General features: G+C 41.1%; 1 protein-coding gene across 2 annotated transcripts in view; it reads left to right on the top strand.

The window, feature by feature from the left end:
* The window catches only part of LOC133580422 (protocadherin-15-like), an 888230-nt gene that overhangs the window by 571967 nt on the left and 298763 nt on the right, over positions 1-17500 (top strand). For both annotated transcript variants that reach the window (XM_061934831.1, XM_061934743.1), the window contains one exon: positions 14179-14484. In XM_061934831.1, the coding sequence (XP_061790815.1) occupies positions 14179-14484 (306 nt within the window). The remainder of the gene's footprint in view (positions 1-14178; positions 14485-17500) is intronic.

The raw sequence follows: 17500 nt of genomic DNA, 5'->3' as shown, positions 1-17500 counted from the left end.
AAAAATAAAAATCATCTGACAGCACTCATCTAAATATATATATATATATATATATATATATATATATATATATATATATATATATATATATATATATATATATATATATATATATATATATATATATTTAGATGAGTGCTGTCAGATGATTTTTATTTTTTTAAATATTTTGTTTCCTCTGATTAACGGAGTAGGTGTGTTTATCCTCCCAGTCTAGACCAATAGTTCAGTCCTAAAGACATTATAATAGATTTTATTTGTAAAAAGCACTTTATATTGAGTAAACAATCACAAAGTGCTGCTGTGTATTTAAAAAAAAAAAAAAAAAAAAAAAGATAATAAAGAAATAAATGAAAATTAAAACTAGAACAGCCAAATAGCTATAACTAGTATGCATATATCTAAAAAACAAAGGCTTTTAAAAAAAGAAAGGCTTTTAAGCCTTTTTTAAAAGCATCCACAGTCTGTGGTGCCCTCAGGTGGTCAGGGAGAGCGTTCCACAGACTGGGAGCGGCGGAGCCCCATAGCTTTGTCCTCGGCAAAGCTACATTAAATGCCTGCGAGTCCACATTGAGGGCAGAATTTCCCCGTGCCACACAACTGTATTTGGTGAAGACGCTACACCATCAATATGTTGTTTTTCCAACTTATTTTTTTAATGTTTTATTTTTTTCCTATCCTGTCCCGCCACATAAAGTCCAGGCAAATAATATAGATGACCATTTGTTGCAATAGGAGGGGATAGAAAGATGTACAAAATAATAATAAAAAAATGGGGCTGAATTGTAGGGACAAGAGTGGGACAACAAAAATAACAACAGAACTACATCAACAGATACAATATATACGAACATGACATCAGTATTAATACAACCGATTGATAAGGTAAAAAGTAATAACAGAGTATAAACAATGAACAATTTTACACTACAGTTGAAGCATTATAATTATAATTGATAAATATATACCATATTAATACTTATTAATATATTATATACTATATTAATATATTATATAACATATAATATAATATATAAAGGAATACTGTATTTATGTTATTTACATGTGAATAATGATGTATAATATACTGTATTTATGTTATTCACATGTGAATAATGCTGTATAATAGACTGTATTTATATTATTCACATGTGAATAATGCTGTATAATAGACTGTATTTATATTATTCACATGTGAATAATGCTGTATAATAGACTGTATTTATGTTATTCACATGTGAATAATGCTGTATAATAGACTGTATTTATGTTATTCACATGTGAATAATGCTGTATAATAGACTATTTGTTATTCACATGTGAATAATGCGGAATGATAGACTGTATTTATGTTATTCACATGTGAATAATGCTGTGTAATAGACTGTATTTATATTATTCACATGTGAATAATGCGGTATAATAGACTGTATTTATGTTATTCACATGCAGATAATGCTGTATAATAGACTGTATTTATATTATTCACATGTGAATAATGCTGTATAATAGACTGTATTTATGTTATTCACATGTGAATAATGCTGTATAAAAGAATGTATGTATGTTATTCGCATGTGAATAATGATGTATAATAGACTGTATTTATGTTATTCACATGTGAATAATGCTGTATAATTGACTGTATTTGTTATTCACATGTGAATAATGCTGTATAAAAGACTGTATTTATGTTATTCGCATGTGAATAATGATGTATAATAGACTGTATTTATGTTATTCACATGTGAATAATGCTGTATAATAGACTGTATTTATATTATTCACATGTGAATAATGCTGTATAATAGACTGTATTTATGTTATTCACATGTGAATAATGCTGTATAAAAGAATGTATTTATGTTATTCGCATGTGAATAATGATGTATAATAGACTGTATTTATGTTATTCACATGTGAATAATGCTATATAATAGACTGTATTTGTTATTCACATGTGAATAATGCTGTATAAAAGACTGTATTTATGTTATTCGCATGTGAATAATGATGTATAATAGACTGTATTTATGTTATTCACATGTGAATAATGCTGTATAACAGACTGTATTTATATTATTCACATGTGAATAATGCTGTATAATAGATTGTATTTACATTATTTGAACGATGCAATAATTTCTTAAAGCACGGATAGTTCCTAAAGCTTGTATAAATATAGAGTGTCCGCCCTGAGATCGGTAGGTTGTGAGTTCAAACCCCGGCCGAGTCATACCAAAGACTATACAAATGGGACCCATTACCTCCCTGCTTGGCACTCAGCATCAAGGGTTGTAATTGGGGGTTAAATCACCAAAAAATGATTCCCGGGCGTGGCCACCGCTGCTGCTCAATGCTCCCCTCACCTACCAGGGGGTGATAAAGGGTGATGGGTCAAATGCAGAGAAACATTTTGCCACACCTAGTGTGTGTGTGACAATCATTGGTACTTTAACTTTAACATTGGGGCCACATTGAGAACACATTGGGGCCACATTGAGAACACATTGGGAACACATTGGGGCCACATTGAGAACACATTGGGAACACATTGGGGCCACATTGAGAACACATTGGGGTCACATTGGGGCCACAATGAATCCAAATTAGGGGCCACATTTGGGGCCACATTGGGGCCTCGTTTGGAACACATTGAGGCCACATTGGGAACACATTGAGAACACATTTAGCCCACATTGAGAACACATTGGGGCCACATTGGGAACACATTGGGGCCACATTGAGAACACATTGGGGCCACATTGGGAACACATTGGGACCACATTGGATCCAAATTAGGGGCCACATTGCGGCCTCATTTGGAACACATTGAGGCCACATTGGGAACACATTGAGAACACATTTGGGCCACATTGAGAACACATTGGTAACACATTGAGAACACATTGGGGCCACATTGGGAACACATTGGGGCCACATTCGATCCAAATTAGGGGCCACATTTGGGGCCTCATTTGGAACACATTGAGGCCATATTGAGAACACATTGGGGCCACATTGGGAACACATTGGGGCCACATTGAGAACACATTGGGGCCACATTGAGAACACATTGGGAACACATTGGGGCCACATTGAGAACACATTGGGGCCACATTGGGAACACATTGGCGCCACATTGGATCCAAATTAGGGGCCACATTTGGGGCCACATTGGGGCCTCATTTGGAACACATTGAGGTCACATTGGGAACACATTGGGGCCATATTGGAAACACATTGGGAACACATTGGGGCCACATTGAGAACACATTGGGGCCACATTGAGAACACATTGGGAACACATTGGTAGCACATTGGGGCCACATTGGGAACACATTGGATCCAAATTAGGCACCACATTTGGGGCCACATTGGGGCCTCATTTGGAACACATTGAGAACACATAGGTAACACATTGGGGCCACCACATTGGGAACACATTGGGGCCACATTGGAAACACATTGGGGCCACATTGAGAACAGATTGGGAACACATTGGTAATACATTGGGGCCACCACATTGGGAACACATTGGGGCCACATTGAGAACACATTGGGGCCACATTGAGAACACATTGGGGCCACATTGGGAACACATTGGGGCCACATTGGATCCAAATTAGGGGCCACATTTGGGGCCACATTGGGGCCTCATTTGGGCCTCATTTGGAACACATTGAGGCCACATTGGGAACACATTAGGGCCACATTAAGAACACATTGGGGCGACATTAGGGCCACATTGGGGCCCACATTGGGAACACAGATGCAGAGGACAAATTCCACCACACCAAGTGTGCATGTGACGATCATTGGTACTTTAACTTTAACTTTAATATATATATATATATATATATATATATATATATATATATATACAGTATATATGTATATATTGGGAGGTTGAGTGTCACATTGTTACTGCATATGAATGGATTCTTTGTGGTTAATGTATTTATTTTCATATTTATTCTGATTTAGAAACGACCTCTAGTGAACATACACAACTCAGGAAATGATGAGCATTCATGAGTAATTTTTTTTTCCGATGTATAATTCGTCATTACCTGAAGAATGGCATGTTTCGGCGTCAAGGTCCACTTTTGTTCCGTCGTGATGAAAAGCCAAGTTTGCATAACCGATGGGTGTTGCCCTTTTGAACCCGTGCACGATTATTCACCAGAGTGAGCCTCAAACGAAGCGAGCGCTTGTCGGATTGAGCCTGAAGTCTTGTGTGAATATGCAAGAGCGTTAGAATAAAAACCCTGGCTCTAATGGATCGTGTTCTGGATCAGATCAAACACACAACAGCTGCTGTCAGCCTTAAGGCGAACGCCTTCAGTTTTGAAATGTGCCGCTCATTCAATCGCCCGTGAATACTTATCGCTTTCTGCCATTGTTGTTCTATGTAAATACCCATAGTCTCTTTTGGAACCTTTCTCCAGGGTCAGGAGGGAAAATGAGGTTTATTTGGGACTCTTTACTATTTATGAGTCAGTGCGTATATTTCCCAAAACGGGAGACTTGTAAACCACGGAAGACGGTTTTTCAAACTTTGGCTTCTCCTTGTCACTCACTCACATAACAACATCTTTTTCTATAGAAATGGGGAGTATGTAAACAGTCATTGTTTTCGGTCACATTAACACAAAAGAAAAAGATGCCTCGGGCTTGAGCTAGTCCTGGATTCAGCCTGGGCAGGTCTTCGATGACAATAGATAACCCCCTCCCGTCTCCTCCCATCGTACACAATGGAAATTTCCAAGCCTTTGCTTGGTGTAACAAAAACAGCCTCTTGTCTGTTCATTGGCAATTCAGAGAACGGAAAGTTTTTTGATAATTTATATACAATTTTTCTGACAATGGGTCCCATTTTTTTGTGGTCTTTGGTATGACTCGGAACCTCCCAGTCTCAGGGCGGACACTCTAACCACAAGTCCACTGAGATAAGAGCTCCCAGCCGACATTGAAACAACGTTGAGAACTTGTTGAATGAGGTCCTGACGTTGAGCAACTCAAACATAACGTTGAAACAACATGCTTTTTTGACGTTTATTCAATGTCAGGTTGTGACGTTGATTTGACCGTTGAGTTTTGGTCATTTCGCAACCAAATACAACGTTAAAAACGTGCTTTTTGAAGACGTTTATTCAATGTTAGGATCTGAAGTTGATTTGACCATAGAAATTTGGTCATCTCCCAACCGATATTCTACAACACAAATACGACGTTGAAACAACATTCTTTTTGACAACGTTTATTTAATGTCAGGTTGTGACGTTGATTTGACCGTTGAAAAGTGGTCATTGTCCAACCAACAAAGTGGATCCAACATTGTCTCAATTTACAAATGCAACTATTTTGCAACGTTGTTTCAAAGTCAGTTTTAAAGTGCCGTAATTTCCGGGCCATAGGGCGCACCGGATTATACTTTCTGGAACACTGAGATCGGTAGGTCGTGAGTTCAAACCCGGGCCGAGTCATACCAACATATTAGCCTCTGGGCCCTCCCTGGCCCCTGGGCTCACTTGGTGGTCAGTAAGGAAGGGGATGTCATTCATTCATGCATTCATTCATTTTGTATTTATCTCCTTCATTGATGTGCATTTTTGATGAATAGACAATTCAACTTTAGCAACTTAAACACAGATTTACACTCCTATGCTTGAGAAGGAACAACCATCCATCCATCCATCTTCTTCCGCTTATCCGAGGTCGGGTCGCGGGGGCAGCAGCCTAAGCAGGGAAGCCCAGACTTCCCTCTCCCCAGCCACTTCGTCCAGCTCTTCCTGTGGGACCCCGAGGCGTTCCCAGGCCAGCCGGGAGACATAGTCTTCCCAACATGTCCTGGGTCTTCCCCGCGGCCTGCTACCGGTCGGACGTGCCCTAAACACCTCCCTAGGGAGGCGTTCGGGTGGCATCCTAACCAGATGCCCGAACCACCTCATCTGGCTCCTCTCGATGTGGAGGAGCAGCGGCTTTACTTTGAGCTCCTCCCGGATGGCAGAGCTTCTCACCCTATCTCTAAGGGAGAGCCCCGCCACCCGGCGGAGGAAACTCATTTCGGCCGCTTGTACCCGTAATATTGTCCTTTCGGTCATAACCCAAAGCTCATGACCATAGGTGAGGATGGGAACGTAGATCGACCGGTAAATTGAGAGCTTTGCCTTCCGGCTCAGCTCCTTCTTCACCACAACGGATCGATACAGCGTCCGCATTACTGAAGACGCCGCACCGATCCGCCTGTCGATCTTACGATCCGCTCTTCCCTCACTCGTGAACAAGACTCCGAGGTACTTGAACTCCTCCACTTGGGGCAAGATCTCCTCCCCAACCCGGAGATGGCACGCCACCCTTTTCCGGGCGAGAACCATGGACTCGAAATTGGAGGTGCTGATTCTCATCCCAGTCGCTTCACACTCAGCTGCAAACCGATCCAGTGAGAGCTGAAGATCCTGGCCAGATGAAGCCATCAGGACCACATCATCTGCAAAAAGCAGAGACCTAATCCTGCAGCCACCAAACCAGATCCCCTCAACGCCTTGACTGCGCCTAGAAATTATGTCCATAAAAGTTATGAACGGAATAGGTGACAAAGGGCAGCCTTGGCGGAGTCCAACCCTCACTGGAAACGTGTCCGACTTACTACCGGCATTGCGGACCAAGCTCTGGCACTGATCATACAGGGAGCGGACCGCCACAATCAGACAGTCCGATGATACAAAACAAATACTAAACCAGACAACAAATAAGTAAAATAAGAAATATAAAGCAAAATGTAGACACTTATGATATTATTGTTATGTCTTTATATATTTTTTCATTTGGAATATATTTCTACAATCTTTTATCTCATTGTAAAGAGAATTCCATAGTTTAACCCCAGACACTGATATGCAAGACAGTGGCCATGCGCCAGCAAGGAGCCTGGACAAATTGGGACCGCGCATCTACCCGGAAGATCACCTGGACAGAACTTTGGAAGTCAGAACCAGCAAGACTCAAGTTCCTGATCCAGTCAGTGTATGATGTCCTCCCAAGTCCATCTAATCTTCATTGCTGGGGGCTAGTAGAAACACCTGAATGTCCACTGTGCAAGGCACGGGGTTTATATACTGTAGAAGAGAAAATGAACGGTACCATAACTTTTTTGGACATGGAAATCCACCTCAAGGATGACGGCGGTCAAAACATTACTATTCATCGAAAACCGACACACACTTACCAATATCTACTCTGGACCTCCGAACATCCCACAGCACACAAACTATCAGTCGTAAGAACACTCTATGAACGGGCCAACATCATAACAGAAGAACAAGCTTGAAAAAAAGGAGAGAAACACATTAAAAATGCACTCAAAAACTGCCAATATCCCACGTGGGCCATCAAAAAAGGGGAACGACAAGTATAACACAAGGAAAAGAGAACAAGAAGAAACTTAAAAAAAAAACCCTGAAATAAAGAACAAAGAGGTCATAACCTCACCATACATTAGGGGAATAACTGAACCAACACAGCGGGTCATGAAAAAACACAAAATAAACACAACAGTAAACCTCACACAAAAACAAGACAGCTACTTGGAAATAGAACAAGACAAGAAATGCAATGTCATCTACGAAATCATGACAAAAAAATCATACATGGGAGAAACAGGGAGGACATTCAACACAAGGAAGAAAGAACATTAGAAAGAATGCGAAAAAGAGACAACTGGAAGGTTTACAAAAAGCCTCAAATAAAAATCCGAACAGGAAATCTTAAAATCAGCCATGTCAGATCATTGCAAAATAAATAACCACATCATGGACCGAGACAACGGCAAAATCATCGGCACAGAAAGGAACAAATTCAAACGATGGATAAAGGAGGCGATCAAACTAAGGAAGCGGTCCAAGGAAACCATCGGGATGAGGGAGCATACCTCGGACTACCTCCCTCTCCCTTGTTTGGTGTTCGGGTCTGTGGGACCCGTTTTCATTTTTGTATTAAAAGAAAAATGATACAATTACAATTACACATTTCTATTACATATAAAATGTGCGGGGCTAATAGAAGTGTGGAAATTGATGTTCTGTGTACCACACGCAACCACCCACCCACCCACACACACCCACCCACACACACACAGCAGGCCTAGACAGGAGGAGGACAGAGTGTACACTGCAAAAAGTCAGTGTTCAAAAACAAGAAAAAAAAATACAAAAATGAGGGGTATTTTATTTGAACTAAGCAAAATTATCTGCTAATAGAACAAGAACATTCAGTTTGTCAATACTTTCCAAAACAAGTAAAATTAGCTAACCTCAATGAACCCAAAAATACCTTAAAATAAGTATATTGTCACTAATAACAAGTGCACTTTTCTTGGTAGAAAAAAAAAGAGACCTTTTTTGCTCAATATGTTGAAAAATATTCTTAAATGAAGTAAATGCTAGTTCCATTATCTTGACATAATGATATGCACTCGGCATTACATTTCTTGAAACTGTCATGACTTGGTCCTGGGGTTTAGTTTTTCTAGAAGGCAACGGAAAGTTGGCTCGGGCGAGACGGGAATGTGAGAACATATTTATTTAATTTTATCAAAAAAAGGAAGTAAACAAAAGGCGTGCACAATGGCGGAGAACAAACTATGAAACCAAAAAGACTATAAACATGGAACAAAAACTTACTTTGGCATGGGACATGAAGCAGGATCTAAGAGGATGAAGAGTGTGTAGAGCATAATTGTGGGATGTCGCCAGCAAGACAAACTGAAAACTATGAATTTAAATACTACAGACATGATTAACGAAGACAGGTGCGTGACTCAAAACGTGAAACAGGTGCGTGACGTGACAGGTGAAAACTAATGGGTTGCTATGGTGACAAACAAGAGTGCACAAAGAGTCCAAACGTGGAACAGGTTAAACTAATGGGTAATCATGGAGTCAAAAGCCAGAAACTAAAGAGTCCAATAACGAAACAAAACATGACTAAAACAAAACATGATTACACGGACATGACAGAAACCAGCAAACTTATACTAAAAACTACCGTATTTTTCAGAGTATAAATCGCTCCGGAGTATAAGTTGCACCGGCCGAAAATGCATAATAAAGAAGAAGAAAAACATATATAAGTCGCATTTTTTGGGGAAATGTATTTGATAAAAGCCAACACCAAGAATAGACATTTGAAAGGCAATTTAAAATAAATCAAGAATAGTGAACAAGTGTACGTTATATGAGGCATAAATAACCAACTGGTATGTTAACGTAACATATTATGGTAAGAGTCATTCAAATAACTATAACATATAGAACATGCTATATACGTTTACCAAACAATATGTCACTCCTAATCGCTAAATCCCATGAAATATTATACGTCTAGTCTCTTACGTGAATGAGATCAATAATATTATTTGATATTTTACGCTAATGTGTTAATCATTTCACACATAAGTCGCTCCTGAGTATAAGTTGCACCCCCCGGCCAAACTATGAAAAAAACTGGCAACCCAGACAACACATATGGTCTAAAGATGCATTTTTCCATGGATAACATGACATCATCGCGCCAAGTGCGTACTCTTTCAGTCAATTAGTGCGCATATATACAGCCCGGCCCCTGGCCAAATTTTTTTTTTTTGTAATTTTGAAGAATTTATCTGAATGTGCATGAACTATTTCTGTTCAAAATTGTTAGAAATGTCAAATGTTAAATGTTTAAATATTAACTGTCAGTTTACTGTACTACTATATGAGTACGTGTTTTCTCTTGTTTCATTGAAAATAAAACAGCAAAGTCCATTTGGCTGTCATCTGTTTTAATTATGAGACACAAATGTGTCAAAATCATGATTTTTGTTTTTGTTTTTCACGCTTGAAGTAAGAAATGATTACTTTAAAAAAGTAGTTTTTTACCTGTGAGTGTTGATGACACAGCTTTGCAACAGTTTATATTCTAGTTTCAAGCATGTTTTACTCAATATAGGTCATGAAATCTCAGCAACAAGCTGTAATATCTTACTCAGATCATTTAGGACCAAAACCCTTAAAACAAGTAAAACACTCTAACATGAAATCTGCTTAGTGAGAAGAATTATCTTATCAGACAGAAAATAAACAAATTCACCCTTATTTGAGATATTTAATCTTACTTAGATTTCAGTTTTTGCAGTGTAGATACACAGAACATCAGAGGGTCAAATGTGCGAGAAAATGAGAGCAGACAGTGTTGACATGCAATGTTGCAACCTTGTGTGGGAACCGCAGATGCAGAAACACAAAATAATAATCCCTGTGGGATGCAGAAACTGGCAGAGAATGTTTCCATGCAACGTTCATATTGTTGTTACTCAGCCAGCGTTTGTGGGTCTGATGGACCCGTTGCATTTTGTGGCTTTTAATGCCTCACAATCAAACACTTTTATGTTAAAATACTGAACAGATGTTTATTGGGATAAGGTAAAAATGTCTCTGCCAGTTTCTGCATCCCACAGGGATTCTTCTTTTGTGTTTCTGCACACAAGGTTGCAATGTTGTTTGTCAACACTGTCTGCTCTCATTTTCTCGCACATTTGACATACGTTTATTGGGATTGTTCAGTATTTTAACATAAAAGTGTTTGATTGTGAGGCATTAAAAGCCACAAAATGCAACGGGTCCATCAGACCCACAAACGCCGGGCTGAGTAACAACAATATGAACATTACACAAGGGTTAACCATCAGGCCAACCAGGTAGACTTGACAGGTCTGCCTGGTTGGCCACGCCTATAAGAACAGCTGATAGGCGACACGTCACAGTGGTCAGGTGACCCTTCTGAAGAAGACTGCAGACGACAGTCCAAACATGTCAATTAATCAATCAATCAATCAATGTTTATTTATATAGAGCCCTAAATCACAAGTGTCTCAAAGGGCTGCACAAGCCACAACGACATCCTCGGTTCAGAGCCCACATAAGGGCAAGGAAAAACTCACAACCCCAATGGGACGTTGATGTGAATGACTATGAGAAACCTTGGAGAAGACCGCAGATGTAGGTGACCCCCCCTCTAGGGGAGGCCGGATGCAATGGACGCCGAGTGGGTCTGACATAATATTGTGAAAGTCCAGTCCATAGTGGATCTAACATAATAGAGAGAGTCCAGTCCATAGTGGATCTAACATAGTAGTGAGAGTCCAGTCCATAGTGGATCCAACATAATAGTGTGAGAGTCCAGTCCATAGTGGATCTAACATAATAGTGTGAGAGTCCAGTCCATAGTGGATGTAACATAATAGTGAGAGTCCAGTCCATAGTGGATCTAACATAATAGTGAGAGTCCAGTCCATAGTGGATCTAACATAATAGTGAGAGTCCAGTCCATAGCAGATCTAACATAATAGTGAGAGTCCAGTCCATAGTGGATCTAACATAATAGTGAGAGTCCAGTCCATAGTGGATCTAACATAGTAGTGAGAGTCCAGTCCATTGTGGATCCAACATAATAGTGTGAGAGTCCAGTCCATAGTGGATCTAACATAATAGTGTGAGAGTCCAGTCCATAGTGGATCTAACATAATAGTGAGAGTCCAGTCCATGGTGGATCTAACATAATAGTGAGAGTCCAGTCCATAGTGGATCTAACATAATAGTGTGAGAGTCCAGTCCATAGTGGATCTAATATAATAGTGAGAGTCCAGTCCATAGTGGATCTAACATAATAGTGAGAGTCCAGTCCATAGTGGATCTAACATAATAGTGTGAGAGTCCAGTCCATAGTGGATCTAACATAATAGTGAGAGTCCAGTCCATAGTGGATCCAACATAATAGTGAGAGTCCAGTCCATAGTGGATCCAACATAATAGTGTGAGAGTCCAGTTCATAGTGGATCTAACATAATAGTGAGAGTCCAGTCCATAGTGGATCTAACATAATAGTGAGAGTCCAGTCCATAGTGGATCTAACATAATAGTGAGAGTCCAGTCCATAGTGGATCCAACATAATAGTGTGAGAGTCCAGTCCATAGGGGATCTAACATAATAGTGAGAGTCCAGTCCATAGTGGATCTAACATAATAGTGAGAGTCCAGTCCATAGTGGATCTAACATAATAGTGAGAGTCCAGTCCATAGTGGATCTAACATAATAGTGAGAGTCCAGTCCATACTGGATCTAACATAATAGTGAGAGTCCAGTCCATAGTGGATCTAACATAATAGTGAGAGTCCAGTCCATAGTGGATCTAACATAATAGTGTGAGAGTCCAGTCCATACTGGATCTAACATAATAGTGAGAGTCCAGTCCATACTGGATCTAACATAATAGTGAGAGTCCAGTCCATAGTGGATCTAACATAATAGTGAGAGTCCAGTCCATAGTGGATCTAACATAATATCAATCAATCAATCAATGTTTATTTATATAGCCCTAGTGAGAGTCCAGTCCATAGTGGATCCAACATAATAGTGAGAGTCCAGTCCATAGTGGATCTAACATAATAGTGAGAGTCCAGTCCATAGTGGATCTAACATAATAGTGAGAGTCCAGTCCATAGTGGATCCAACATAATAGTGTGAGAGTCCAGTCCATAGTGGATCTAACATAATAGTGACAGTCCAGTCCATAGTGGATCTAACATAATAGTGAGAGTCCAATCCATAGTGGATCCAACATAATAGTAAGAGTCTAGTCCATACTGGATCTAACATAATAGTGAGAGTCCAGTCCATAGTGGATCTAACATAATAGTGAGAGTCCAGTCCATAGTGGATCCAACATAATAGTGTGAGAGTCCAGTCCATAGTGGATCTAACATATTAGTGAGCGTCCAGTCCATAGTGGATCCAACATAATAGTGTGAGAGTCCAGTCCATAGTGGATCTAACATAATAGTGAGAGTCCAGTCCATAGTGGATCTAACATAATAGTGAGAGTCCAGTCCATAGTGGATCTAACATAATAGTGAGAGTCCAGTCCATAGTGGATCTAACATAATAATGAGAGTCCAGTCCATAGTGGGTCCAACATAATAGTGTGAGAGTCCAGCCCATAGTGGATCTAACATAATAGTGAGAGTCCAGTCCATAGTGGATCTAACATAATAGTGAGAGTCCAGTCCATAGTGGATCCAGCATAATAGTGTGAGAGTCCAGTCCATAGTGGATCTAACATAATAGTGAGAGTCCAGTCCATAGTGGATCTAACATAATAGTGAGAGTCCAGTCCATAGTGGATCTAACATAATAGTGAGAGTCCAGTCCATAGTGGGGCCAGCAGGAGACCATCTCGAGTTGAGACGTGTCAGCAGCATAGAGATGTCCCCAACCAATGCACAGGCGAGCGGTCCACCCCGGGTCCCGACTCTGGACAGCCAGCACTTCATCCATGGCCACCGGACCTGTGACCCCATCCCTCCACAAGGAAGAGAAAAGAAAAGAAACGGCAGATCAACTGGTCTAAAAATGGGGTCTATTTAAAGGCTAGAGTATACAAATGAGTTTTAAGATGGGACTTAAATGCTTCTACATAGGTAGCATCTCTAACTGTTACCGGGAGGGCATTCCATAGTACTGGAGCCCCAATAGAAAACGCTCTATAGCCCGCAGACTTTTTTTGGGCTCTGGGAATCACTAATAAGCCGGAGTTCTTTGAACGTAGATTTCTTGCCGGGACATATGGTACAATACAATCAGCAAGATAGGACGGAGCTAGACCGTGTAGTATTTTATACGTAAGTAGTAAAACCTTAAAGTCACAGATCTAAATATACTGAAAATATTGTCTGATTACAAGACCATTTGAAAGAGCTTATTAAAAGATACCGCTCGCAATTTGTTCACTTCTTTGGGGTCAGGAGTGGGGGGAGGAATAGGTTTTAACCCTGACTCTTTTCCTGCTGGTCTCTCTCAGCGCCGCCGTAGGCTGGCTGACATTGCAACGCCAGCTGACAATCATCCGACGGTTCAGGTGGTGTTTCACGCTCCGTAATAAACGGGCACAGTCGTCCATTTGAACCCCTGGTGTTGGGAAACAAAAGGCTGCGAGTTCCAGATAGCAGATGATTTAATCGGGAGGCGAGATACTTCCCGTTACGCCTGCGATCATTTCCACATGCATCCATGCAGCGGGCGCACAAGGGTAATAATTCATCTTTCTAATAGCAAAACCCCTCTTGTGTTTTATCGCCGCAGGCCACGGATCCAGATGCGGGGGCTAATGGCCAAGTTCACTACCGCGTCGTGAATCATCCTGACTTGTTCGTAATCAGCGCCAACGGCAGCATCTACACCCGGCTCCCGCTGGACCGGGAGCTCAGGAGCCGCTACCAGCTGGTGGTGGAAGCCTCGGACGGGGCGGTGGACCCCCGGCGCGCCACCTTGACCCTCACGGTGGAGGTGACGGATATCGACGACAACAGCCCCGTCTTCTCCCAGCAGACGTACGCGGTCAGCGTGCCCGAGAACAGCCCCGTGGGAACCGTCATCCTGACGCTCAGCGTAAGTGTTTATGAAACATCCATCCATTTTCTAAAGCTTGTCCCTTTTGGGGTCACGGGGTGGGGCGCTGGAGCCTATCTCAGTTGCATTCGGGCGGAAGGCGGGGTACACCCTGGACAAGTCGCCACCTCATCGCAGGGCCAACACAGATAGTGTTGCGTTTTGGACCAGTTGTTCCTCCCAGGGAATTCAAGTCACAAGTCGCTCCCAAGCTCTTTACGACACTTAAAGCCGAGTTGAAAAACCACCAGAGACAGAATAGGTATTTTGTTGTATATTTTCCAAGCTTTGCAGATATACATTTGAGACCAGTCCAGCATAGAACATTCTATCGCGCCGCCAAAATGGTCTGTCTTCCCGACCCCCAAAACCCTCTCTCCTCTCCCCTCTCCCTAGTCAAAACACATTCCAAAGAATTCAAGGTTAACACACACGTTAAAACACGAGCTGTTTTCAAATAAAAGTTAAAAGTTAAAGTACCAATGATTGTCACACACACACTAGGTGTGGCGAGATTATTCTCTGCATTTGACCCATCACCCTTGATCACCCCCTGGGAGGTGAGGGGAGCAGTGGGCAGCAGCGGTGGCCGCGCCCGGGAATCATTTTGGTGATTTAACCCCCAATTCCAACCCTTGATGCTGAGTGCCAAGCAGGGAGGTAATGGGTCCCATTTTTTTTATAGTCTTTGGTATGACTCGGCCGGGATTTGAACTCACAACCTACCGATCTCAGGGCGGACACTCTAACCACTAGGCCACTGAGTAGGTATATAATATATAAAGGTAATATACATTTGAGACCAGTCCAGCATAGAACATTCTATCGCGCCGCCAAAATGGTCTGTCTTCCCGACCCCCAAAACCCTCTCTCCTCTCCCCTCTCCCTAGTCAAAACACATGCTAGTCAAAACACATTCCAAAGAATTCAAGGTTAACACACACAGTTTACTTGCAGAGAAACAGAAAGAGAATAAATGGAAAACACGTGCTGTTTTCAAATAAAAGTTAAAAGTTAAAGTACCAATGATTGTCACACACACACTAGGTGTGGCGAGATTATTCTCTGCATTTGACCCATCACCCTTGATCACCCCCTGGGAGGTGAGGGGAGCAGTGGGCAGCAGCGGTGGCCGCGCCCGGGAATCATTTTGGTGATTTAACCCCCAATTCCAACCCTTGATGCTGAGTGCCAAGCAGGGAGGTAATGGGTCCCATTTTTTTTTATAGTCTTTGGTATGACTCGGCCGGGATTTGAACTCACAACCTACCGATCTCAGGGCGGACACTCTAACCACTAGGCCACTGAGTAGGTATATAATATATAAAGGTAATATACATTTGAGACCAGTCCAGCATAGAACATTCTATCGCGCCGCCAAAATGGTCTGTCTTCCCGACCCCCAAAACCCTCTCTCCTCTCCCCTCTCCCTAGTCAAAACACATGCTAGTCAAAACACATTCCAAAGAATTCAAGGTTAACACACACAGTTTGCTTGCAGAGAAACAGAAAGAGAATAAATGGAAAACACAAGCTGTTTTCAAATATGACTATGAAAGAAAATAAGTAACGCTAAAATTCGGATATATGTAAATATCTACCTCCGACAATAGACAGACAACATTCACATTCACACACTAGGGCCAATTTAGTGTTGCCAATCAACCTATCCCCAGGTGCATGTCTTTGGAGGTGGGAGGAAGCCGGAGTACCCGGAGGGAACCCACGCAGTCACGGGGAGAACATGCAAACTCCATACAGAAAGATCCTGAGCCTGGGATTGAACCCAGGACTACTCAGGACCTTCGTATTGTGAGGCACATGCACTAACCCCTGTTCCACCGTGCCGCCATATATATACATACCGTATTTTCCGGAGTATAAGTCGCTCCGGAGTATAAGCCGCACCGGCCGAAAATGCATAATAAAGAAGGGAAAAAACATATATAAGTCAAATTTTTGGGGGAAATGTATTTGATAAAAGCCAACACCAAGAATAGACATTTAAAAGGCAATTTAAAATAAATAAAGAATAGTGAACAACAGGCTGAATAAGTGTACGTTATATAAGGCATAAATAACCAACTGGAATGTTAACGTAAGATAGTATGGTAAGAGTCATTCAAATAACTACAACATATAACGTTTACCAAACAATCTGTCACTCCTAATCGCTAAATCCCATGAAATCTTATACGTCTAGTCTCTTACGTGAATGAGCTAAATAATATTATTCGATATTTGACGGTAATGTGTTAATAATTTCACACATAAGTCGCTCCCGAGTATAAGTCGCACCCATGGCCAAACTATGTGTCAAGACTTGGTCTTGGGTGTTTGCTTTTCCCGGATGCAACGGAAAGTTGGCACGGGCGAGACGGGAATGAAGGTACATGATTTATTTATTAACTATAAATACAAAAAAAAAAGGATCAAACAAAAAGCGCGCACAGTGGCGGAGAATAAACTATGAACAATTAAACAAAACTTGCAAACTATGGCTTGGATAAAGAAAACTTACTTGGCATGGACAAAAAAGGAGCAGCGTGAACATGGACATGAAAAAATGGACAGAGCATAAATGTGGTGTGAGGTCGTCAGGACGAACAACAGAAAATTAATGAACTTAAATACTTATGGACATGATTAACAACAGGTGCGTGACTCAAAACAGGTGCGTGACATGACAGGTGAAACTAATGGGTAACTATGGTGACAAAACAAAACAAAAGTGCACAAAAAGTCCAAAAATAAAACCTGATCACACAGGCATGACACTATGAAAAAAACTGCGACTTATAGTCCGAAAAATACGGTAGTCATGAAAATAAAGAAAACACATTGAAATGAGAAGGTGTCCAAACTTTTGGCCTGTACTGTATGTGTGTGTGAGTGTGTATATATATATGTGTGTATGTATATATGAATGTGTATATATGTATATATTGTTGCGTCGACCAGCAAAGGTAAAAATGCACTCAACATTTGATAATATTCCTATTCTGTCTTGGTGATC

This window comes from Nerophis lumbriciformis, linkage group LG02 (genome assembly GCF_033978685.3).
Source record: "Nerophis lumbriciformis linkage group LG02, RoL_Nlum_v2.1, whole genome shotgun sequence".
Classification (NCBI taxonomy): domain Eukaryota; kingdom Metazoa; phylum Chordata; class Actinopteri; order Syngnathiformes; family Syngnathidae; genus Nerophis; species Nerophis lumbriciformis.
Note: the sequence above shows the minus strand (reverse complement) of the source record. Positions and strands in the feature narration are given on the sequence as shown.